At 51.8% G+C, this 24755-nt stretch overlaps 1 protein-coding gene across 1 annotated transcript in view; it reads right to left on the bottom strand.

Annotated features, from left to right (window-relative positions):
* LOC138373364 (uncharacterized) overlaps positions 1-24755 on the bottom strand; it is a 110585-nt gene that overhangs the window by 5793 nt on the left and 80037 nt on the right. The window contains exons 7-8 of the mRNA XM_069339564.1: positions 20699-20862; positions 13851-13948 (exon numbers count right to left, since the gene is read on the bottom strand). Coding sequence (XP_069195665.1) covers positions 13851-13948; positions 20699-20862 — 262 coding nt within the window. The remainder of the gene's footprint in view (positions 1-13850; positions 13949-20698; positions 20863-24755) is intronic.

Below are 24755 nucleotides of genomic sequence, written 5' to 3'. Positions count from 1 at the left end.
CTCCAGGGTACCTGTTGGCTGCCAGGATGCCGCCCCACAACACGCTAACTCCAGGGTACCTGTTGGCTGCCAGGATGCCACCCCCACAACACACTAACTCCAGGGTACCTGTTGGCTGCCAGGATGGCCCCCCCCCACAACACGCTAACTCCAGGGTACCTGTTGGCTGCCAGGATGCCACCCCCACAACACACTAACTCCTGGGTACCTGTTGGCTGCCAGGATGCCACCCCCACAACACGCTAACTCCTGGGTACCTGTTGGCTGCCAGGATGCCCCCCCCACAACACACTAACTCCTGGGTAGCTGGTGGCTGCCAGGATGCCACCCCCACAACACACTAACTCCTGGGTACCTGTTGGCTGCCAGGATGCCACCCCCACAACACGCTAACTCCAGGGTACCTGTTGGCTGCCAGGATGCCACCCCCACAACACACTAACTCCTGGGTACCTGTTGGCTGCCAGGATGCCACCCCCACAACACACTAACTCCTGGGTACCTGTTGGCTGCCAGGATGCCGCCCCCACAACACACTAACTCCAGGGTACCTGGTGGCTGCCAGGATGCCACCCCCACAACACACTAACTCCAGGGTACCTGTTGGCTGCCAGGATGCCACCCCCACAACACGCTAACTCTAGGGTACCTGGTGGCTGCCAGGATGCCCCCCCCACAACACAATAACTCCTGGGTACCTGTTGGCTGCCAGGATGCCACCCCCACAACACACTAACTCCAGGGTACCTGTTGGCTGCCAGGATGCCCCCCCCACAACACGCTAACTCCAGGGTACCTGTTGGCTGCCAGGATGCCCCCCCCCCCACAACACACTAACTCCAGGGTACCTGGTGGCTGCCAGGATGCCACCCCCACAACACACTAACTCCAGGGTACCTGTTGGCTGCCAGGATGCCCCTCCCCCACAACACGCTAACTCCAGGGTACCTGGTGGCTGCCAGGATGCCCCCCCCCCACAACACGCTAACTCCAGGGTACCTGTTGGCTGCCAGGATGCCCCCCCCCCCACAACACACTAACTCCAGGGTACCTGTTGGCTGCCAGGATGCCCCCCCCCCACAACACACTAACTCCAGGGTACCTGGTGGCTGCCAGGATGCCACCCCCACAACACACTAACTCCAGGGTACCTGTTGGCTGCCAGGATGCCACCCCCACAACACACTAACTCCAGGGTACCTGTTGGCTGCCAGGATGCCACCCCCCCCCCCACAACACACTAACTCCAGGGTACCTGTTGGCTGTCAGGATGCCACCCCCACAACACACTAACTCCAGGGTACCTGTTGGCTGCCAGGATGCCACCCCCACAACACGCTAACTCCAGGGTACCTGGTGGCTGCCAGGATGCCACCCCCACAACACACTAACTCCAGGGTACCTGTTGGCTGCCAGGATGCCACCCCCCCCCCAACAACACACTAACTCCAGGGTACCTGTTGGCTGCCAGGATGCCACCCCCACAACACGCTAACTCCAGGGTACCTGTTGGCTGCCAGGATGCCACCCCCACAACACGCTAACTCCAGGGTACCTGTTGGCTGCCAGGATGCCACCCCCACAACACGCTAACTCCAGGGTACCTGTTGGCTGCCAGGATGCCCCCCCCACAACACGCTAACTCCAGGGTACCTGTTGGCTGCCGGGATGCCACCCCCACAACACACTAACTCCTGGGTACCTGGTGGCTGCCAGGATGCCACCCCCACAACACACTAACTCCAGGGTACCTGTTGGCTGCCAGGATGCCACCCCCACAACACGCTAACTCCAGGGTACCTGTTGGCTGCCAGGATGCCCCCCCCCCACCCCCCCACAACACGCTAACTCCAGGGTACCTGTTGGCTGCCAGGATGCCACCCCCACAACACGCTAACTCCAGGGTACCTGTTGGCTGCCAGGATGCCACCCCCACAACACACTAACTCCTGGGTAGCTGGTGGCTGCCAGGATGCCCCTCCCCCACAACACGCTAACTCCAGGGTACCTGGTGGCTGCCAGGATGCCCCCCCCCCACAACACGCTAACTCCAGGGTACCTGTTGGCTGCCAGGGTGCCACCCCCACAACACACTAACTCCTGGGTAGCTGGTGGCTGCCAGGATGCCACCCCCACAACACACTAACTCCAGGGTACCTGTTGGCTGCCAGGGTGCCACCCCCACAACACACTAACTCCAGGGTACCTGTTGGCTGCCAGGATGCCCCTCCCCCACAACACGCTAACTCCAGGGTACCTGGTGGCTGCCAGGATGCCCCCCCCCCACAACACGCTAACTCCAGGGTACCTGTTGGCTGCCAGGATGCCCCCCCCCCCCACAACACACTAACTCCAGGGTACCTGTTGGCTGCCAGGATGCCCCCCCCCCCACAACACGCTAACTCCTGGGTACCTGGTGGCTGCCAGGATGCCACCCCCACAACACACTAACTCCAGGGTACCTGTTGGCTGCCAGGATGCCACCCCACAACACACTAACTCCAGGGTACCTGTTGGCTGCCAGGATGCCCCCCCCCCACAACACGCTAACTCCTGGGTACCTGGTGGCTGCCAGGATGCCACCCCCACAACACACTAACTCCAGGGTACCTGTTGGCTGCCAGGATGCCACCCCACAACACACTAACTCCAGGGTACCTGTTGGCTGCCAGGATGCCCCCCCCCCCACAACACACTAACTCCAGGGTACCTGGTGGCTGTCAGGATGCCACCCCCACAACACACTAACTCCAGGGTACCTGTTGGCTGCCAGGATGCCCCCCCCCCCACAACACACTAACTCCAGGGTACCTGTTGGCTGCCAGGATGCCCCCCCCCACAACACACTAACTCCAGGGTACCTGTTGGCTGCCAGGATGCCCCCCCCCCACAACACACTAACTCCAGGGTACCTGTTGGCTGCCAGGATGCCCCTCCCCCACAACACGCTAACTCCAGGGTACCTGTTGGCTGCCAGGATGCCGCCCCCACAACACACTAACTCCAGGGTACCTGTTGGCTGCCAGGATGCCACCCCCACAACACACTAACTCCAGGGTACCTGTTGGCTGCCAGGATGCCACCCCCACAACACACTAACTCCAGGGTACCTGTTGGCTGCCAGGGTGCCACCCCCACAACACACTAACTCCAGGGTACCTGTTGGCTGCCAGGATGCCCCCCCCCACAACACACTAACTCCTGGGCACCTGTTGGCTGCCAGGATGCCACCCCCACAACACACTAACTCCTGGGTACCTGTTGGCTGCCAGGATGCCACCCCCACAACACGCTAACTCCTGGGTACCTGTTGGCTGCCAGGATGCCCCCCCCCCCACAACACACTAACTCCTGGGTACCTGTTGGCTGCCAGGATGCCACCCCCCCCCCCCACAACACACTAACTCCTGGGTACCTGTTGGCTGCCAGGATGCCACCCCCACAACACACTAACTCCTGGGTACCTGTTGGCTGCCAGGATGCCCCCCCCCCACAACACACTAACTCCTGGGTACCTGTTGGCTGCCAGGATGCCACCCCCACAACACACTAACTCCAGGGTACCTGTTGGCTGCCAGGATGCCACCCCACAACACGCTAACTCCAGGGTACCTGTTGGCTGCCAGGATGCCCCTCCCCCACAACACGCTAACTCCAGGGTACCTGGTGGCTGCCAGGATGCCCCCCCCCACAACACGCTAACTCCAGGGTACCTGTTGGCTGCCAGGATGCCACCCCCACAACACATTAACTCCAGGGTACCTGGTGGCTGCCAGGATGCCACCCCCACAACACGCTAACTCCAGGGTACCTGTTGGCTGCCAGGATGCCCCTCCCCCACAACACGCTAACTCCAGGGTACCTGTTGGCTGCCAGGATGCCCCCCCCCCACAACACGGTAACTCCAGGGTACCTGTTGGCTGCCAGGATGCCACCCCCACAACACACTAACTCCAGGGTACCTGTTGGCTGCCAGGATGCCCCCCCCCCCCACAACACGCTAACTCCAGGGTACCTGTTGGCTGCCAGGATGCCCCCCCCCCCACAACACGCTAACTCCAGGGTACCTGGTGGCTGCCAGGATGCCACCCCCACAACACACTAACTCCAGGGTACCTGTTGGCTGCCAGGATGCCACCCCCACAACACACTAACTCCAGGGTACCTGGTGGCTGCCAGGATGCCACCCCCACAACACACTAACTCCAGGGTACCTGTTGGCTGTCAGGATGCCACCCACACAACACACTAACTCCAGGGTACCTGTTGGCTGCCAGGATGCCGCCCCACAACACACTAATTCCTGGGTACCTGGTGGCTGCCAGGATGCCACCCCCACAACACACTAACTCCTGGGTACATGTTGGCTGCCAGGATGCCACCCCCACAACACACTAACTCCTGGGTACATGTTGGCTGCCAGGATGCCACCCCCACAACACGCTAACTCCAGGGTACCTGTTGGCTGCCAGGATGCCGCCCCACAACACACTAATTCCTGGGTAACTGGTGGCTGCCAGGATGCCACCCCCACAACACGCTAACTCCTGGGTACCTGTTGGCTGCCAGGATGCCACCCCCACAACACGCTAACTCCAGGGTACCTGTTGGCTGCCAGGATGCCACCCCCACAACACGCTAACTCCAGGGTACCTGATGACTCCCAGGATGCCACCCCCACAACACACTAACTCCAGGGTACCTGATGGCTGCCAGGATGTCCCCCCCCCCCCACAACACGCTAACTCCAGGGTACCTGTTGGCTGCCAGGATGCCCCCCCCCACAACACACTAACTCCTGGGTAGCTGGTGGCTGCCAGGATGCCACCCCCACAACACGCTAACTCCTGGGTACCTGTTGGCTGCCAGGATGCCACCCCCACAACACACTAACTCCAGGGTACCTGTTGGCTGCCAGGATGCCCCCCCCCCCCACAACACACTAACTCCAGGGTACCTGTTGGCTGCCAGGATGCCCCCCCCCACAACACGCTAACTCCTGGGTACCTGTTGGCTGCCAGGATGCCACCCCACAACACGCTAACTCCAGGGTACCTGGTGGCTGCCAGGATGCCACCCCCACAACACGCTAACTCCTGGGTACCTGTTGGCTGCCAGGATGTCGCCCCACAACACGCTAACTCCTGGGTACCTGTTGGCTGCCAGGATGCCCCCCCCCCACAACACGCTAACTCCAGGGTACCTGTTGGCTGCCAGGATGCCACCCCCACAACACACTAACTCCTGGGTACCTGTTGGCTGCCAGGATGCCACCCCCACAACACGCTAACTCCAGGGTACCTGGTGGCTGCCAGGATGCCACCCCCACAACACGCTAACTCCAGGGTACCTGGTGGCTGCCAGGATGCCACCCCCACAACACACTAACTCCAGGGTACCTGTTGGCTGCCAGGATGCCCCCCCCACAACACGCTAACTCCAGGGTACCTGTTGGCTGCCAGGATGCCACCCCCACAACACACTAACTCCAGGGTACCTGTTGGCTGCCAGGATGCCACCCCCACAACACACTAACTCCAGGGTACCTGTTGGCTGCCAGGATGCCACCCCCACAACCCACTAACTACAGGGTACCTGTTGGCTGCCAGGATGCCACCCCACAACACGCTAACTCCAGGGTACCTGTTGGCTGCCAGGATGCCACCCCACAACACGCTAACTCCAGGGTACCTGTTGGCTGCTGGGTGAACAGCTACATAACGTGACAGGAAACACACCAACCATTTCTGTCCTTCCTGGGATTCCAACCAGGAATTCCCTACTGTGTGTCGACGACGAACCCGACTGTACTACCCAACAGTAACTGTGTGCACTGTTACAACAGCCACAGTTTATAAATGTCTATTGGTTATCTAGCATTTACTGGTATTTCAAAATCTATTCAACAATTCAATAATGTTTCCATAACTCAGGTTTAATTCTTCCCTAATTACACGTGTTCCCCTTCTCCTACTATTTTCATGGTACACTTCCCTAAAAGTTGTACATCAGTTGCGTAAAGTCTTGTACAGTGTATATATTGGCTTATTGTTTAGTTTTGTCTACCTCACCAAACATTTAACCTAATTATATTAAGTTAGGCCTGAAACACAGTGTGTATTAGTGGCTTTATGTATTGTACTTATCTTACCTCTACATCTTCCTCTGTTCTCGAGTCCTGTATGTATAGTATAGTACTATTATAGTACAGTACTATAATAGTACACTACTATAATAGTACACTACTATTATAGTACTGTACTATTATAGTACAGTACTATTATAGTACTGTACTATTATAGTACACTACTATTATAGTACACTACTATTATAGTACAGTACTATTATAGTACACTACTATTATAGTACACTACTATTATAGTACACTATTATAGTACACTACTATTATAGTACACTATTATAGTACACTATTATAGTACACTACTATTATAGTACACTACTATTATAGTACAGTACTATTATAGTACAGTACTATTATAGTACAGTACTATTATAGTACACTACTATTATAGTACACTACTATTATAGTACACTACTATTATAGTACACTACTATTATAGTACAGTACTATTATAGTACACTACTATTATAGTACACTACTATTATAGTACAGTACTATTATAGTACACTACTATTATAGTACAGTACTATTATAGTACACTACTATTATAGTACACTACTATTATAGTACACTACTATTATAGTACACTACTATTATAGTACAGTACTATTATAGTACACTACTATTATAGTACACTACTATTATAGTACAGTACTATTATAGTACAGTACTATTATAGTACAGTACTTCTGAACAACGTGGAGGAGGTTGGACAACCTGTTCATCAGGTCAGATGTAACACAAACAAGGAACAACGGGTTCAAGTTCAACAAGCCACAAAGTTGGACTGAGAACAGGAGATGTTTCTTCACCCACAGGTTTATAAACCCATGGAACCGCCTACCCGCCCAAGCCATACATGCCAAAACCGCTGAATTTTAAAATCCAGCTTGAAAAAATCCGAACAAATGATGGGACCTTTGACAAGCCACTGGCTTCCTGTCCTCATCGAGGTTACTACAGTGTCAGTGGCTGTCAGGTAAGCTCAAGTATATATATTTGTTTTTATATATTGTGGACAGTATGATCACAGTAGCCCAGCATCCACAGGATGATCACAGTAGCCCAGCCTCCACAGGATGATCACAGTAGCCCAGCATCCACAGGATGATCACAGTACCCCAGCATCCACAGGATGATCACAGTAGCCCAGCATCCACAGGATGATCACAGTAGCCCAGCCTCCACAGGATGATCACAGTACCCCAGCATCCACAGGATGATCACAGTACCCCAGCCTCCACAGGATGATCACAGTAGCCCAGCATCCACAGGATGATCACAGTAGCCCAGCCTCCACAGGATGATCACAGTAGCCCAGCATCCACAGGATGATCACAGTAGCCCAGCCTCCACAGGATGATCACAGTAGCCCAGCCTCCACAGGATGATCACAGTACCCCAGCATCCACAGGATGATCACAGTAGCCAAGCATCCACAGGATGATCACAGTACCCCAGCATCCACAGGATGATCACAGTAGCCAAGCATCCACAGGATGATCACAGTAGCCCAGCATCCACAGGATGATCACAGTAGCCCAGCATCCACAGGATGATCACAGTAGCCCAGCATCCACAGGATGATCACAGTAGCCCAGCATCCACAGGATGATCACAGTAGCCCAGCATCCACAGGATGATCACAGTAGCCCAGCATCCACAGTATGATCACAGTAGCCCAGCATCCACAGGATGATCACAGTAGCCCAGCATCCACAGGTGATCACAGTAGCCCAGCATCCACAGGATGATCACAGTAGCCCAGCATCCACAGGATGATCACAGTAGCCCAGCCTCCACAGGATGATCACAGTAGCACAGCATCCACAGGATGATCACAGTAGCCCAGCCTCCACAGGATGATCACAGTACACAAACAACCCACCGTCCACAGGATGATCACAGTACACAAACAACCCACCGTCCACAGGATGATCACAGTACACAAACTACCCACCGTCCACAGGATGATCACAGTACACAAACTACCCACCGTCCACAGGATGATCACAGTACACAAACTACCCACCGTCCACAGGATGATCACAGTACACAAACTACCCACCGTCCACAGGATGATCACAGTACACAAACTACCCACCGTCCACAGGATGATCACAGTACACAAACTACCCACCGTCCACAGGATGATCACAGTACACAAACTACCCACCGTCCACAGGATGATCACAGTACACAAACTACCCACCGTACACAGGATGATCACAGTGGTCAAACTACCCACCGTCCACAGGATGATCACAGTGGTCAAACTACCCACCGTCCACAGGATGATCACAGTACACAAACTACCCACCGTCCACAGGATGATCACAGTACACAAACTACCCACCGTCCACAGGATGATCACAGTACACAAACTACCCACCGTCCACAGGATGATCACAGTACACAAACTACCCACCGTCCACAGGATGATCACAGTACACAAACTACCCACCGTCCACAGGATGATCACAGTACACAAACTACCCACCGTCCACAGGATGATCACAGTACACAAACTACCCACCGTACACAGGATGATCACAGTGGTCAAACTACCCACCGTCCACAGGATGATCACAGTGGTCAAACTACCCACCGTCCACAGGATGATCACAGTACACAAACTACCCACCGTCCACAGGATGATCACAGTGGTCAAACTACCCACCATCCACAGGATGATCACAGTACACAAACTACCCACCGTCCACAGGATGATCACAGTGGTCAAACTACCCACCGTCCACAGGATGATCACAGTGGTCAAACTACCCACCGTCCACAGGATGATCACAGTGGTCAAACTACCCACCGTCCTCAGGATGATCAGTGGTCAAACTACCCACCGTCCACAGGATGATCACAGTGGTCAAACTACCCACCGTCCACAGGATGATCACAATACACAAACTACCCACCGTCCACAGGATGATCACAGTGGTCCAACTACCCACCGTCCACAGGATGATCACAGTACACAAACTATCCACCGTCCACAGGATGATCACAGTACACAAACTACCCACCGTCCACAGGATGATCACAGTACACAAACTACCCACCGTCCACAGGATGATCACAGTACACAAACTACCCACCGTCCACAGGATGATCACAGTACACAAACTACCCACCGTCCACAGGATGATCACAGTACACAAACTACCCACCGTCCACAGGATGATCACAGTACACAAACTACCCACCGTCCACAGGATGATCACAGTACACAAACTACCCACCGTCCACAGGATGATCACAGTACACAAACTACCCACCGTCCACAGGATGATCACAGTACACAAACTACCCACCGTCCACAGGATGATCACAGTACACAAACTACCCACCGTCCACAGGATGATCACAGTACACAAACTACCCACCATCCACAGGATGATCACAGTACACAAACTACCCACCGTCCACAGGATGATCACAGTGGTCAAACTACCCACCGTCCACAGGATGATCACAGTGGTCAAACTACCCACCGTCCACAGGATGATCACAGTGGTCAAACTACCCACCGTCCACAGGATGATCACAGTACACAAACTACCCACCGTCCACAGGATGATCACAGTGGTCAAACTACCCACCGTCCACAGGATGATCACAGTACACAAACTACCCACCGTCCACAGGATGATCACAGTACACAAACTACCCACCATCCACAGGATGATCACAGTACACAAACTACCCACCGTCCACAGGATGATCACAGTACACAAACTACCCACCGTCCACAGGATGATCACAGTACACAAACTACCCACCGTCCACAGGATGATCACAGTACACAAACTACCCACCGTCCACAGGATGATCACAGTACACAAACTACCCACCGTACACAGGATGATCACAGTGGTCAAACTACCCACCATCCACAGGATGATCACAGTGGTCAAACTACCCACCATCCACAGGATGATCACAGTACACAAAATACCCACCGTCCACAGGATGATCACCGTACACAAACTACCCACCGTCCACAGGATGATCACAGTACACAAACTACCCACCGCCCACAGGATGATCACAGTGGTCAAACTACCCACTGTCCACAGGATGATCACAGTACACAAACTACCCACCGTCCACAGGATGATCACAGTGGTCAAACTACCCACCGTCCACAGGATGATCACAGTACACAAACTACCCACCGTCCACAGGATGATCACAGTACACAAACTACCCACCATCCACAGGATGATCACAGTACACAAACTACCCACCGTCCACAGGATGATCACAGTACACAAACTACCCACCGTCCACAGGATGATCACAGTACACAAACTACCCACCGTCCACAGGATGATCACAGTACACAAACTACCCACCGTCCACGGGATGATCACAGTGGTCAAACTACCCACCGTCCACAGGATGATCACAGTGGTCAAACTACCCACCGTCCACGGGATGATCACAGTGGTCAAACTACCCACCGTCCACAGGATGATCACAGTGGTCAAACTACCCACCGTCCACAGGATGATCATAGTACACAAACTACCCACCGTCCACAGGATGATCACAGTGGTCAAACTACCCACCATCCACAGGATGATCACAGTGGTCAAACTACCCACCGTCCACAGGATGATCACAGTACACAAACTACCCACCGTCCACAGGATGATCACAGTGGTCAAACTACCCACCGTCCACAGGATGATCACAGTGGTCAAACTACCCACCGTCCACAGGATGATCACAGTACACAAACTACCCACCGTCCACAGGATGATCACAGTACACAAACTACCCACCGTCCACAGGATGATCACAGTACACAAACTACCCACCGTCCACAGGATGATCACAGTACACAAACTACCCACCGTCCACAGGATGATCACAGTACACAAACTACCCACCGTCCACAGGATGATCACAGTACACAAACTACCCACCGTCCACAGGATGATCACAGTACACAAACTACCCACCGTCCACAGGATGATCACAGTACACAAACTACCCACCGTCCACAGGATGATCACAGTACACAAACTACCCACCGTCCACAGGATGATCACAGTGGTCAAACTACCCACCGTCCACAGGATGATCACAGTACACAAACTACCCATCGTCCACAGGATGATCACAGTACACAAACTACCCACCGTCCACAGGATGATCACAGTACACAAACTACCCACCGTCCACAGGATGATCACAGTACACAAACTACCCACCGTCCACAGGATGATCACAGTACACAAACTACCCACCGTCCACAGGATGATCACAGTACACAAACTACCCACCGTCCACAGGATGATCACAGTACACAAACTACCCAGCGTCCACAGGATGATCACAGTACAGGATGATCTCCAGGAGCCGGTGCTTGGTGTGTGTCTCCAGGAGCCTGTGCTTGGTGTGTGTCTCCAGGAGCCGGTGCTTGGTGTGTGTCTCCAGGAGCCGGTGCTTGGTGCGTGTCTCCAGGAGCCGGTGCTTGGTGCGTGTCTCCAGGAGCCGGTGCTTGGTGTGTGTCTCCAGGAGCCGGTGCTTGGTGCGTGTCTCCAGGAGCCGGTGCTTGGTGCGTGTCTCCAGGAGCCGGTGCTTGGTGTGTGTCTCCAGGAGCCGGTGCTTGGTGCGTGTCTCCAGGAGCCGGTGCTTGGTGCGTGTCTCCAGGAGCCTGTGCTTGGTGTGTGTCTCCAGGAGCCGGTGCTTGGTGTGTGTCTCCAGGAGCCGGTGCTTGGTGTGTGTCTCCAGGAGCCTGTGCTTGGTGTGTGTCTCCAGGAGCCGGTGCTTGGTGTGTGTCTCCAGGAGCCTGTGCTTGGTGTGTGTCTCCAGGAGCCGGTGCTTGGTGTGTGTCTCCAGGAGCCGGTGCTTGGTGTGTGTCTCCAGGAGCCGGTGCTTGGTGCTGGTCCTGGTCACTTCCCAGGGTATTCTTCTCTTTTATCTCCTCAGGTTTTTGCTGGGGCCCATAACTCTACTGCTCTTCATCAGTAATGATATTCCTTCATCCTAATACTTTTTCAATTGCCTATCCATTGTTCTGCAGCCTTGTGTCTTTGTTACTAAATGGTATACAGTCCATTACATTTCTCTCCCTGATCTTAAGGACCTCCTGGACTCCTTGCCGGAGCCGGTGCTGCTGTTGGGTGACTTCAACTGTCGACATTCCCTCTGGGGTGATGCTCTAACAAACACCCGGGGCCGCCTTCTTGAACTGTTTGTCCTCTCTTCTTCTCTGTCTCTTCTGAATTTTGGTGAGGCCGCCCATGTTGACTCCCGCACTCGCACACACTCCTTTGAGAGGGTGCGAGTGCGGGATTTCAAAATTCAATATTGGCTTTTTCTTATCTGTTTCTTATTCTTATCTGTTTCATCTTACAGATTTAAGACAGTGGAGTTTTGCTGGGTTTCCAGCCATATTGGTGTTAACTTAAATGAACATTCGGATGCTGCCGTGAAGGAGGCTATCCGCACTTGTGCCATTTCCCCGCAAAAGTATTTCTTATTTTGAGTTTTACCCAGTTATTTACCTCAATCCGTGCCCCTTTGACAGGTTCACTGGTCCTCTGTTACTGGTAACAAGCTGTATGCTCTTAAGGGTAGCATGTCCTCTTGGCCTTCCTCCTACTCCCATAACCGGCAGTGGGAAACGGCTCTGGCGAGGTTACTTATTATCCATAAACGTTCAGCTCACAGGCACTTAATGGAGCACCGCTCTGCTCCTTATTGTCCAAACTGCATTGTCCTTCTGACAGTTGTGCATATCCTTGTTGAATGTCCTGGCTTCCAGAATGTGGGTGTGTCTTGCTTTCCGACTGTCCCTCGCAGTCACCCGTCCCTCAATAGAATCCTTGGTGAATCGGATACCTTTGTTATTGTTCACCTTATGCGCTTTGTTCTTGTATTGGCATCCTTAGTGATATTTACCACGTTTTGAATATCCACACATTTAACGGTGCTACATAGCCTTCCCGGCTTGGAGACTTCTTTAGATAATTACTTACTTGAAGAAAATACTTTAAATGAGGTTGGATTCCCAAGGGGGTTACACAGTTTGGAGACGTGACAGGAAAACTAGGAAGGGGGCAGGAGTGGCTGTGCTTATGAAAGAACACCTGAAGGTAAGAGAGTTAATAACCAAAACCCCTCGAGAAGTTGACATTATGGCAGTGCACGTTTAGAATCAGGATGATAAACTGATAATCGTAAATGTTTACAGCCCAGCAGCCAGCAACACATAGACAAAGGAGGAACTACATGACAAACAAGATTACCTCATAATGCTCATGAGAGAGATTATAGTAAAAGCAGATAAACATAAATCACGACTTTTGGTACTGGGGAACTTCAACTCAAAAGCAATAGACTGGGAGGCCTACGAAGAAAGAACATAGGACATTTGGACAGGCAAATTTGTAAACCTCATTCTGGAGACATTCGTGTATCATCACGCTAAGTATGCCACAAGAATGAGGGAAGGGAATGTTCCGTCTATACTGGATGTAATATTCACCAGGTACCTAACTCCCAGGTACCTATTTACTGCTAGGTAAACAGAGACATAAGGTGAAAGGAAACGTGCCAAACCATTTGTCCTGCTCTGCGATCGTACCTGGGATCTTCAACTAAGTCGAGAACTTCATTACCACTGTGAAATATTAATACTTAAGAAGTATTGAAATATATAAAGCACCATAAAGCTTACCTTTAAGTGTGTCACCTGAACACCACTGGAAAACTTCTCTGGACAAACCCAGTTCCGAGGCATATTCGTCTCCATACCACACCATTAGCTCTGCACCTCTATAACAATTGATACATGCATTACATTCTGCAGGTAATAGGTTGGTTGAGGTTTGTAGGAGAGTCAAGTGAAGTTTGGTTGTAAGAAATGTTTGGTGCCATCCCACTGAGAGTCAAATGACAGTGTTTGGATTATGTCTCAAACATCAGCATGATTAATGAGTTGTATCAGATCCTCTACCACTGAGAAACTGAGAATGACTCGAGATGTTGTGATAAAGTTGACCACTGTTGTGATGAGACACAACTGTCATTCTCAATGTTTGAGTCCTGGATACAGATCATTATTCACAGCTGACAAAGAAAACATAGAAAAATTAAACACAGCATCGTTTGGCTCCCACGGGGGTCACATGACATGCAAGGTGTCCTAACTGAATTATTGCAAATAAATTAATGAATAAGTAATGTTGAATAAAATACTGGGATACTTTCTATTTCCCTCCCTCCACTGTGTCTCCTTGTCGTGGTGAGGGGCTCACGCTCACCTCTCTGGGACCGGTGAGGGGTGCCCCAGCCCCCCTCACCTCTCTGGGACCGGTGAGGGGTGCCCCAGCCCCCTTTCCTGCCCCTCTTTGGGGGTTGTACGTGCGAATGAACACAAGCGTAGGGTCCTTGTGAGTCACCGGACCGCCCGCTGGAGGGGTCGACCATGAGGTACTGCTCTAAGTGGATGTCTGAGTGTCCAGGCTGGGGCAATAGGGAGAATGAGGTCTTTGAACCAGTTTAGGAGAATGGACGAAGCAGTAGGACTCCCCTGTTAAAAAGGGGAGCACCACTGGAACGATGCACACCTTCCTGCACTGGCCCATGCTTGGCGTCCCTGGCTGCCCTGGTAGGTGGTTTTCCTTGGTTCTAGGCCCCAGACCTTTCTAAAATACACGACATGGATATTGATATGACCTCTATTACCCAGGCTCCTGGGATGGGCGACCAGGACCCTGTGTCGGACTGTGATGGAAGACCGGGTTCTGTAGCCCCCGCTACATTGGGCCCAGACCAGACTACTCCCCCCCCCCACTCCCCTCCCTCCTCTGTGGTAGGTTCGAGTCCCAAGCCCCCATTGGTGACCACCTCGTCCCATGGCACAGCTCCGTCTCTACCATGTCTTATTTGGTCCCGCTATGTGGGACCAAATGCTAAATACTTTGATCTTAACCATCTGGATTCTACACTTCCTGACGATTTCTCTCTTCATAAACACCTTGCTGATTCGGTGGATGCCTCTGTTACTTTTAACCCCACCCATATCAGTACACGTGTTGTCGCTGCTCGTTCTCAGGATGCAGCTACCAGCTTAGCAGCATTGTCCAGTATTTCGGGAGACCCTGTTCAGGTCTCCAAAAAAGCTCGGTTAAATGCCAGTGTTGGCACTGTTCTCCTCCCGCACCATGTTGCAACTGGTGTTAGGGACCTAAAAGACTGCCATGAGGATATTAAACATATCCTCGAAGCCCAAGGCCATCCTGTCCTCCAGGTGGACACGTTCACTCGACCTCCTCATGGTCGGCGCCGTCAGCCCCTTCGAGTTGTGAAACTCATCTTTGATAGTAGGACCCTTCCGTCCTGTGTCATTCTTGCTGGTGCCAGATGCTCCGTTCAGGAGTACATTCCCTCTCCTAGACTTTGTAATAAGTGCTGGAAGTTCGGGCATGGTGCCCTCAAATGCACAAGTACTGTGTGTTTCTATGTCCCATGTGTGGGGACCAAGTCCCGTCCCGTTTTGGTAGTCGGGCCCCCCAGTCCCAGCTATAGAGGTTTCTTTAGCCCCGCTTCCCTCTAGGTTGCTGCCTTTGCTGAGGTGTGCTCCCCGGTTTCTCCCCCCCCCCCCCTCCTGCTGTCCTTCACAGCTCCTCTCGGTTGTCTCCTCCTCCGGACCCTGTCCGTCCACCTAAAATCTGTCCTCCCACTCCCTTAACTCCATTCTTACTAGGGTTACCTATGCTCTCTAACCCTGATTTCACTGATCCTGATCCTGAGATTCTTTAATATGCTTCATTCTTTGCCTTTGTTTCTTCATTGTTCTCTATTGCTGTCCTCTCTCCTTTTGACAATGTCTATTCTTCATTGGAATATTCGTGGCTTTAATGCCAATTTTCATGAACTCCAACTTCTGATTACACAGTTTTCACCGCTTTGTCACTTTCACCTGGTCACTTTCCAGGTTATTCCTTTCTCTCCGCTCCCGCCCCCCAGCTCTTGCTGGGGCCCATAACTCTACTACTCTCTTGATTCGTACTTCGTCCCCCTACTTTTTCAATTACCTATCCAATGTTCTGCAGCCCGTGTCTTTGTGAGTAAATGCTATACGGTCTGTTCCATTTATCTCCCCAACAAATGTCCTAATTTCCCTTCCTGATCTTAAGCACCTACTGGACTCCTTGCCAGAGCCTGTGCTCCTGTTGGGTGACTTCAACTGTCGACATACCCTCTGGGGTGATGTTTTGACAAATACCCGAGGCCGCCTTCTCGAACCGTTCGTCCTCTCTTCTTCCCTGTCTCTTTTGAATTCTGGTGAACCCATTCATGTTGACTCCTGCACTCGTACCCTTTCCGATCTTGATCATTCTCTCTGCTTGTCGTCCCTTTACTTAGATTTCACGTGGCGGGTTCTTGATGACCTCTATAACAGTGACCATTTCACCATCCTTGTTACCTATTTCTCTTTTCACCCTTCTCTCTCCTTCCCTAGGTGGCAGTTTGCCAAGGCTGAATGGAACCTATTCACCCACCGTGCTACTCTCAACTGACCTCTCCACTCTGCCTAACCCTCGAGCCCTCCTCCTATTTCATGACACCGTCTTTGACGCTGCCGTCCGCTCTATTCCTCGCTCTACCTCCCGGGGCACGCGGAAGTGTGTTCCCTGGTGCAATGCGGAGTGTGCTCGGGCTGTTTGCTGTAAGCGTGCAGCCTGGAAGAAACACAGACGCCGACAGACGGCTGATTCTTTTATTTTGTTTTGGAAAGCAAGTGCAGTGGCCCGTAGGACCATCCGTACAGCTAAGCATTTGCGTTGGAAATCTTACGTTTCCACCATTACGTCCGTTACTCCCCTACCGGAGATCTGGAAGAAGATCCACAAGATTGCGGGTAAGTTTGTTCCAGATATCTCGCCGGTTCTTCACTTCTGTGGTACTCTTGTGGCGGACCCAGTGCAGGTCACGACCGAACTGGGTTCCCACTTTTCTTCTGTTAGCTCTGGTTCTCATTTTCCTCAATCCTTCCTTCTTTGTAAGCCCGTTCTTGAATCTCGTCCCTTAGATTTCCACACTCGTCCGCCTTCCCTATAACGATCACTTCTCTCTCTGAACTTCAGTCTGCCCTGGCCCTCTGTGGTTCTATGGCACCAGTGCTTGGATGACATTCATTATGAGATGCTTCGCCATCTCCCTCCTTGCACGTCTCAGTATTTACTGAGTCTGTATAACAGGTCTGGGAGTCCTTGTCAGTCCCTGAGAATTGGCTCGATGCCGTTGTACTTCCTATTCGGAAACCAGGGTCTCTCTGGACATCCCCTAAGGACTTCCGCCCTATTGTCCTCATGAGTTGTGTCTGCAAACTCTTTGAGCTTATGGTAAATGTCCGTCTGATGTGGTTCATGGAACACCATTACCACCTCTCCCCTTCTCAATTTGGTTTCCGCAAGTGCCGCAGCACAACTGATGTCCTGGTGAACTTGGAGGTCTATATTCGTACTGTTTTTGCTGCGAAGACCTCCGTTGTTGCTGTCCTCTTTGACGTGGAAAAGGCTTATGACACAACCTGGAGATATATTGTCTCAACTTCGTTCTTTTGGCCTTCGTGGTAATCTCCCTCTCTTCCTCCAAAGCTTCCTCTCTCCTCGTTCCTCTCGAGTCATGCTTGGTACCACTCTTTCTGCCTCTTTTCAGCAACAGGAAGGTGTACCACAAGGTAGTGTTCTAAGCACTACTCTTTTTCTGGTTGCCGTCAATGATCTTCTTTAATCCCTCCCTTCTGCCATCTTCTCCGCTCTTTATGTCGACGATCTGATGAGCTGACACTGGCTTCCTATATCTCCAGGACCACTGTGATCGCTACTGTCTTCGATATCTTGCACGGTCTTGCATGGAGAAGGGGGCTGAAACAAGGGAGCGCACCTCAATAGGGGCAGCAACTGAGAGGGAATCAGAAGCTAAAGAAATCTCCATTGCTGAGACAGGGGGCCTGACCACTGAAATGGAAGGGGACGGAGCGAGAGAGTCAGAGGAGGAGGAGGACGAAGGCGAGGAGAAAGGCTTTCGTTTCTGACTCAGAGACAGGTGTTCCAGCAACAACGTACTGGGTGATAGACTCAATTGTCTCAATGGGAGAAGATGAACGGAAGTGAACAACATGAAGATTGCTGGGAGGATGATGGACATCAGCCTGGACAGACAGGCAGTGTGGAGGGCCAAGAGACTAGGGGGAGGGGTAGGAAGGAGGATTGGGGAAAGAAGGGAAAGAAGACACAGGAGACATGGCAGACTGGGTAAGAAGCGGGAAAACTTCAGATAGAGAACTAGGAGGGGGCCCCTTCGGGACAGAACGTAAGGGAACAGAGGAGGTGGAGGAGGGCGTGTTCGGGTCTAAGGACTGGAAGCAGTTGTGAGACTGAGTAAGGTGGGAAGGACGAGGAGAGGTAGAATGCAACATGCGAGCAAAGGATACGCCAGCAAAACGGGTGAGATGGAGAACTTGGTGTCTCGCTTCAGGAAAAAGCAGACGATCCTGGTGTTTCAAGTTGAGGACGGCTTCCTCAAATTTATAGTGTATACACGAGCGGGAGAAGGTAGGCTGGGTCTCGCTGCAATTGAGGCATGGAGCTTGGGAAGTGCACTCAGACTTAGTGATCATCGGCCCCACACATGGAACATAGATACACAGTACTTAAGCATTTGAGGACACCATGCCCGAACTTCCAGCACTTATTGCAAAGTCTAGGAGAGGGAATGTGCTCCTGAACGGAGCATCTGGCACCAGCAAGAATTATAGAGGGCGGACGGGCCCTACTATCAAAGGTGATTTTCACAACTCGAAGGGGCTGACGGGGATGACCACGAGGGGGTCGAGTGAACGTGTCTACCTGGAGGACAGAATGGCCTTGGAGTTCTAGGGTATGTTTAATATCCTCATGGCAGTCTTTTAGGTCTGTAACACCAATTGCAACATGGTGTGGAAGGAGAACAGTGCCAACACTGGCATTTAACCGAGCGTTTTTGGAGACCCGAACAGGGGTCTCTCCAATGCAGGACAATGCAGGTAAGTGGGTAGCTGCATCCTGAGAAGGAGCAGCGACACATGTATCTAAATGTATGGGGTTAAAATTAACAGAGGCATCCACCGAATCAACAAGGTATTTATGGAGTGAGAAATCGTCAGGAGGTGTAGAATCCAGAGGGAGATCAAAATATTTTGGCCACGAAACAGGACCAAACAAGGCTTGGTACGGATTAGTATGGGAGGAATCGTGCGAGTGCAGCCGTGGTGGGGTCGGCGTTGAGAACCCCCAGAGAGAGTGAGGTTAAAAGGTGCAGTATTTACAATGAGGGTCTGAGCCACGTTAGGGGACGTGGTGGTCACCGATGGGGGCGTATGGCTCGACCCAATCACAGAGGAGTGAGGGGAGCTGGGATAGTAGTCAGGAGGGTCAAAGGAGAAGCTAGGTCGGAGCCCAATGTAGCGGGGACTACAGAGCTCGGTCTTCCAACACATTCCGACTCTGGGGGCTTGGTCGCCCACCCCACGAGCCTGAGAAGTTATAAGAGGAACAGTATTCAGCGACATGGAAACAAGAAGTAATACTTTAACTCACGAATGTGCCCTCACACCCATCAAGGAGCAACAATTAAGAGGCAGGGCACCCAACAAGAGACATGTTGCTGATTATGCCGGGGGCTCCCCATGGGTGCATCGTGAGTATACACCCCACAAATGTTGTCTTAAGAACCATCAGTCCGTCGAGATCGGGTTCAGCAACGAAAGGAGGATTAACAATAAAAGGACCCCCCCCCCCCCTCGCTCGAGACATTGGGTACTACAGTTCTACGGGTGCAAGAGTATGCCTCCTCAAACACCCGGGCGTCAAAACAAAAGATGGCCGAAAGAATAATCAAAACAGGCAAAAGGTCGGCGAGAAATTACAATTAGAAAGGAGAAGAAGGGGGGGGGGGAGAAAAACGAAACATAAGGAAAAGTTGTCCAGCATAATTTGTGAGGACAGCAGCAGGAGCAGAAGGCTACAAAAGGACAGAGGACTGACCCGTGGAGCATCACACTCTGGCAGCCGCCCACCAAGCCCCCTCACGACAACAATGGGATGGGCAGGGAGGGGGTATAACCATTTAGTCCACCTGGCTTGTAGTAAAGCCACAATATAACCATTTAGTCCACCTGGCTTGTAGTAAAGCCACAATATAACCATTTAGTCCACCTGGGTTGTTGTAAAGCCACAATATAACCATTTAGTCCACCTGGGTTGTTGTAAAGCCACAATATAACCATTTAGTCCACCTGGCTTGTAGTAAAGCCACAATATAACCATTTAGTCCACCTGGCTTGTAGTAAAGCCACAGTATAACCATTTAGTCCACCTGGCTTGTAGTAAAGCCACAATATAACCATTTAGTCCACCTGGCTTGTAGTAAAGCCATAATATAACCATTTAGTCCACCTGGCTTGTAGTAAAGCCACATAAACAGTTAAATAAATATACACTAAGCCACTATGGGCAAAAAGATGTCTAGTATTACCTGTTTATTTTGCCTTTAGTCTTGTAGTAAATCTGTCTCTTGTACTGGAAGGCGGCGAGGTTTGCCTCCATCTGGCTGGTGGAGCAGTTGACGTAACGCATCCAGTTACTGACACTGGCGTCAACCCCATCCACACATGTTCTCCCACCTCCTTGGCCACGAAGCTGCTCACATTAGTATACACACAGCATTAGTGTAATGATATATATGCCTGGCTCTCTGCTCACATAAATATACACACTACATTATTGTAATGATATACATGCCTGGCTCTGCTCACATATAATATACACACAGCATTAGTGTAATGATATACATGCCTGGCTCTCTGCTCACATAAATATACACACTATATTACTGTAATGATATACATGCCTGGCTCTCTGCTCACATATAATATACACACTACATTACTGTAATGATATACATGCCTGGCTCTCTGCTCACATAAATATACACATTACATTAGTGTAATGATATATATGCCTGGCGCTCTGCTCACATAAATGTACACACTACAATACTGTAATGATATATATGCCTGGCTCTCTGCTCACATTAACATACACACTGTATTACTGTAATGATATACATGCCTGGCGCTCTGCTCACATAAATATACACATTACATTACTGTAATGATATATATGCCTGGCGCTCTGCTCACATAAATATACACACTGTATTACTGTAATGATATACATGCCTGGCTCTCTATCTCAAATTATATCTATAATTTTATAGATTATAAAGTTGATCTTTACTATATCTCTCTCTATGTGCATCAAATTTGAATGGTCCCCAAGCTAACATGCATCAGAGAACTTTACCCCTGAAGGATTCGAACCCGGACAGCCAGGGCTCCATGCCCCTTGGTGTGTCCAGCACTGTTACCACTAGACCACACTGACTGTATGACAGAATTGGAAGTCGTCTGACCCTTATCCCAATTCCCAACATCTCTTCCATTGCCACTGGGGACCAATGAGTCTTGAATGGTCCCACTGGGGACCAATGGGTCTTGAATGGTCCCACTGGGGACCAATGGGTCTTGAATGGTGCCATTGGGGACAAATGGGTCTTGAATGGTCCCACTGGGGACCAATGGGTCTTGAATGGTCCCACTGGGGACCAATGGGTCTTGAATGGTGCCATTGGGGACAAATGGGTCTTGAATGGTCCCACTGGGGACCAATGGGTCTTGAATGGTCCCACTGGGGACCAATGGGTCTTGAATGGTCCCACTGGGGACCAATGGGTCTTGAATGGTCCCACTGGGGACCAATGGGTCTTGAATGGTCCCACTGGGGACCAATGGGTCTTGAATGGTCCCACTGGGGACCAATGGGTCTTGAATGGTCCCACTGGGGACCAATGGGTCTTGAATGGTCCCACTGGGGACCAATGGGTCTTGAATGGTCCCACTGGGGACCAATGGGTCTTGAATAGTCCCACTGGGGACCAATGGGTCTTGAATGGTCCCACTGGGGACCAATGGGTCTTGAATGGTCCCACTGGGGACCAATGGGTCTTGAATGGTCCCACTGGGGACCAATGGGTCTTGAATGGTCCCACTGGGGACCAATGGGTCTTGAATGGTCCCACTGGGGACCAATGGGTCTTGAATGGTCCCACTGGGGACCAATGGGTCTTGAATGGTCCCACTGGGGACCAATGGGTCTTGAATGGTCCCACTGGGGACCAATGGGTCTTGAATGGTCCCACTGGGGACCAATGGGTCTTGAATGGTCCCACTGGGGACCAATGGGTCTTGAATGGTCCCACTGGGGACCAATGAGTCTTGAATGGTCCCACTGGGGACCAATGGGTCTTGAATGGTCCCACTGGGGACCAATGGGTCTTGAATGGTCCCACTGGGGACCAATGGGTCTTGAATGGTGTCATTGGGGACCAATGGGTCTTGAATGGTCCCACTGGGGACCAATGGGTCATGAATGGTCCCACTGGGGACCAATGGGTCTTGAATGGTCCCACTGGGGACCAATGGGTCATGAATGGTCCCACTGGGGACCAATGGGTCATGAATGGTCCCACTGGGAACCAATGGGTCTTGAATGGTCCCACTGGGGACCAATGGGTCATGAATGGTCCCACTCGGGACCAATGGGTCTTGAATGGTCCCACTGGGGACCAATGGGTCTTGAATGGTCCCACTGGGGACCAATGGGTCATGAATGGTCCCACTGGGGACCAATGGGTCATGAATGGTCCCACTGGTGACCAATGGGTCATGAATGGTCCCATTGGGGACTATTGAAGCTTGAAGCACAAATAATACTCGCGTGGCCCAGCATGATGAAGTGATCTGATAATATACCTGAGCCCAAAATGGTCACTGAGAGCTGTCAGGAATTGGGTTAAGACTTCCAGTTCTTTTGTACAGTCAGTGTGGTCTAGTGGTAACAGAACTGGACACGCCAAAGGGCATGGAGCCCTGGCTGTCTGGGTTCGAATCCTTCAGAGGTAAAGAGTTTTCTGATATATCTCTATATATCTCTAACTGTATCTTTCTCTTTCCCATTCTGTCTCTCCCTCTTCGCACATTTTCCCTCCCTCCCTCTCTCCCTCTCTCCTGTTCCCTCTCTCGTTAACCTAGCCATCCTCTCTCCCAGTGGGTGAAACATGTTTGAGTAATGTTGAATTTACATTATGTCAACATTATCCATATTGCATCAATGTGATTGAAGTTGCATCAATGTTATCAACGTTGACTCAACATTGATAATATTGTAATAAGTTGAAGACACTCTATGGACAGTGAAGCCACATGTCATGCTTCATAGGACTTGTTGGTTGTCACAATAGAAGCCAATCCTACTTTAAGGGGGGGCACGGGGGTCGTCCACAACCACCCTATGACACTCCCCATACAGTTACACATCACCCTGCAAAGTTTGTTGAAGCTCCAAGTATCTGGCCCCAAACTGAAGGCCAGATGCCCCAAGTGTCTGTTAAAGCTGGCCCCAAACATCTGGCCCCAAGCATCTGGCCCCAAGCATCTGGCCCCAAGCATCTGGCCCCAAACTGGAGGCCAGATGCCCCAAGTGTCTGTTAAAGCTGGCCCCAAGCATCTGGCCCCAAGCATCTGGCCCCAAACTGGAGGCCAGATGCCCCAAGTGTCTGTTAAAGCTGGCCCCAAGCATCTGGCCCCAAACTGGAGGCCAGATGCCCCAAGTGTCTGTTAAAGCTGGCCCCAAACATCTGGCCCCAAACTGGAGGCCAGATGCTCCAAGTGTCTGTTAAAGCTGGCCCCAAGCATCTGGCCCCAAGCATCTGGCCCCAAACTGGAGGCCAGATGCTCCAAGTGTCTGTTAAAGCTGGCCCCAAGCATCTGGCCCCAAACTGGAGGCCAGATGCTCCAAGTGTCTGTTAAAGCTGGCCCCAAACATCTGGCCCCAAACATCTGGCCCCAAACATCTGGCCCCAAGCATCTGGCCCCAAACATCTGGCCCCAAACATCTGGCCCCAAACATCTGGCCCCAATCATCTGGCCCCAGACATCTGGCCCCAAACATCTGGCCCCAAGCATCTGGCCCCAATCATCTGGCCCCAAGCATCTGGCCCCAAACATCTGGCCCCAAGCATCTGGCCCCAAACTGGAAGCCAGATGCCCGAAGTGTCTGTTGGAGCTGGCCCCAAGCATCTGGCCCCAAACTGAAGGCCAGATGCCCCAAGTGTCTGTTAAAGCTGGCCCCAAGCATCTGGCCCCAAACATCTGGCCCCAAGCATCTGGCCCCAAACTGGAAGCCAGATGCCCGAAGTGTCTGTTGAAGCTGGCCCCAAGCATCTGGCCCCAAACATCTGGCCCCAAGCATCTGGCCCCAATCATCTGGCCCCAAGCATCTGGCCCCAAACATCTGGCCCCAAGCATCTGGCCCCAAACTGGAGGCCAGATGCCCGAAGTGTCTGTTGGAGCTGGCCCCAAGCATCTGGCCCCAAACTGGAGGCCAGATGCCCGAAGTGTCTGTTGGAGCTGGCCCCAAGCATCTGGCCCCAAACTGGAGGCCAGATGCCCGAAGTGTCTGTTGGAGCTGGC

This window comes from Procambarus clarkii, chromosome 5 (assembly GCF_040958095.1).
Source record: "Procambarus clarkii isolate CNS0578487 chromosome 5, FALCON_Pclarkii_2.0, whole genome shotgun sequence".
NCBI classification, from domain to species: domain Eukaryota; kingdom Metazoa; phylum Arthropoda; class Malacostraca; order Decapoda; family Cambaridae; genus Procambarus; species Procambarus clarkii.
This window is presented reverse-complemented; position numbering and strand designations above follow the sequence as displayed.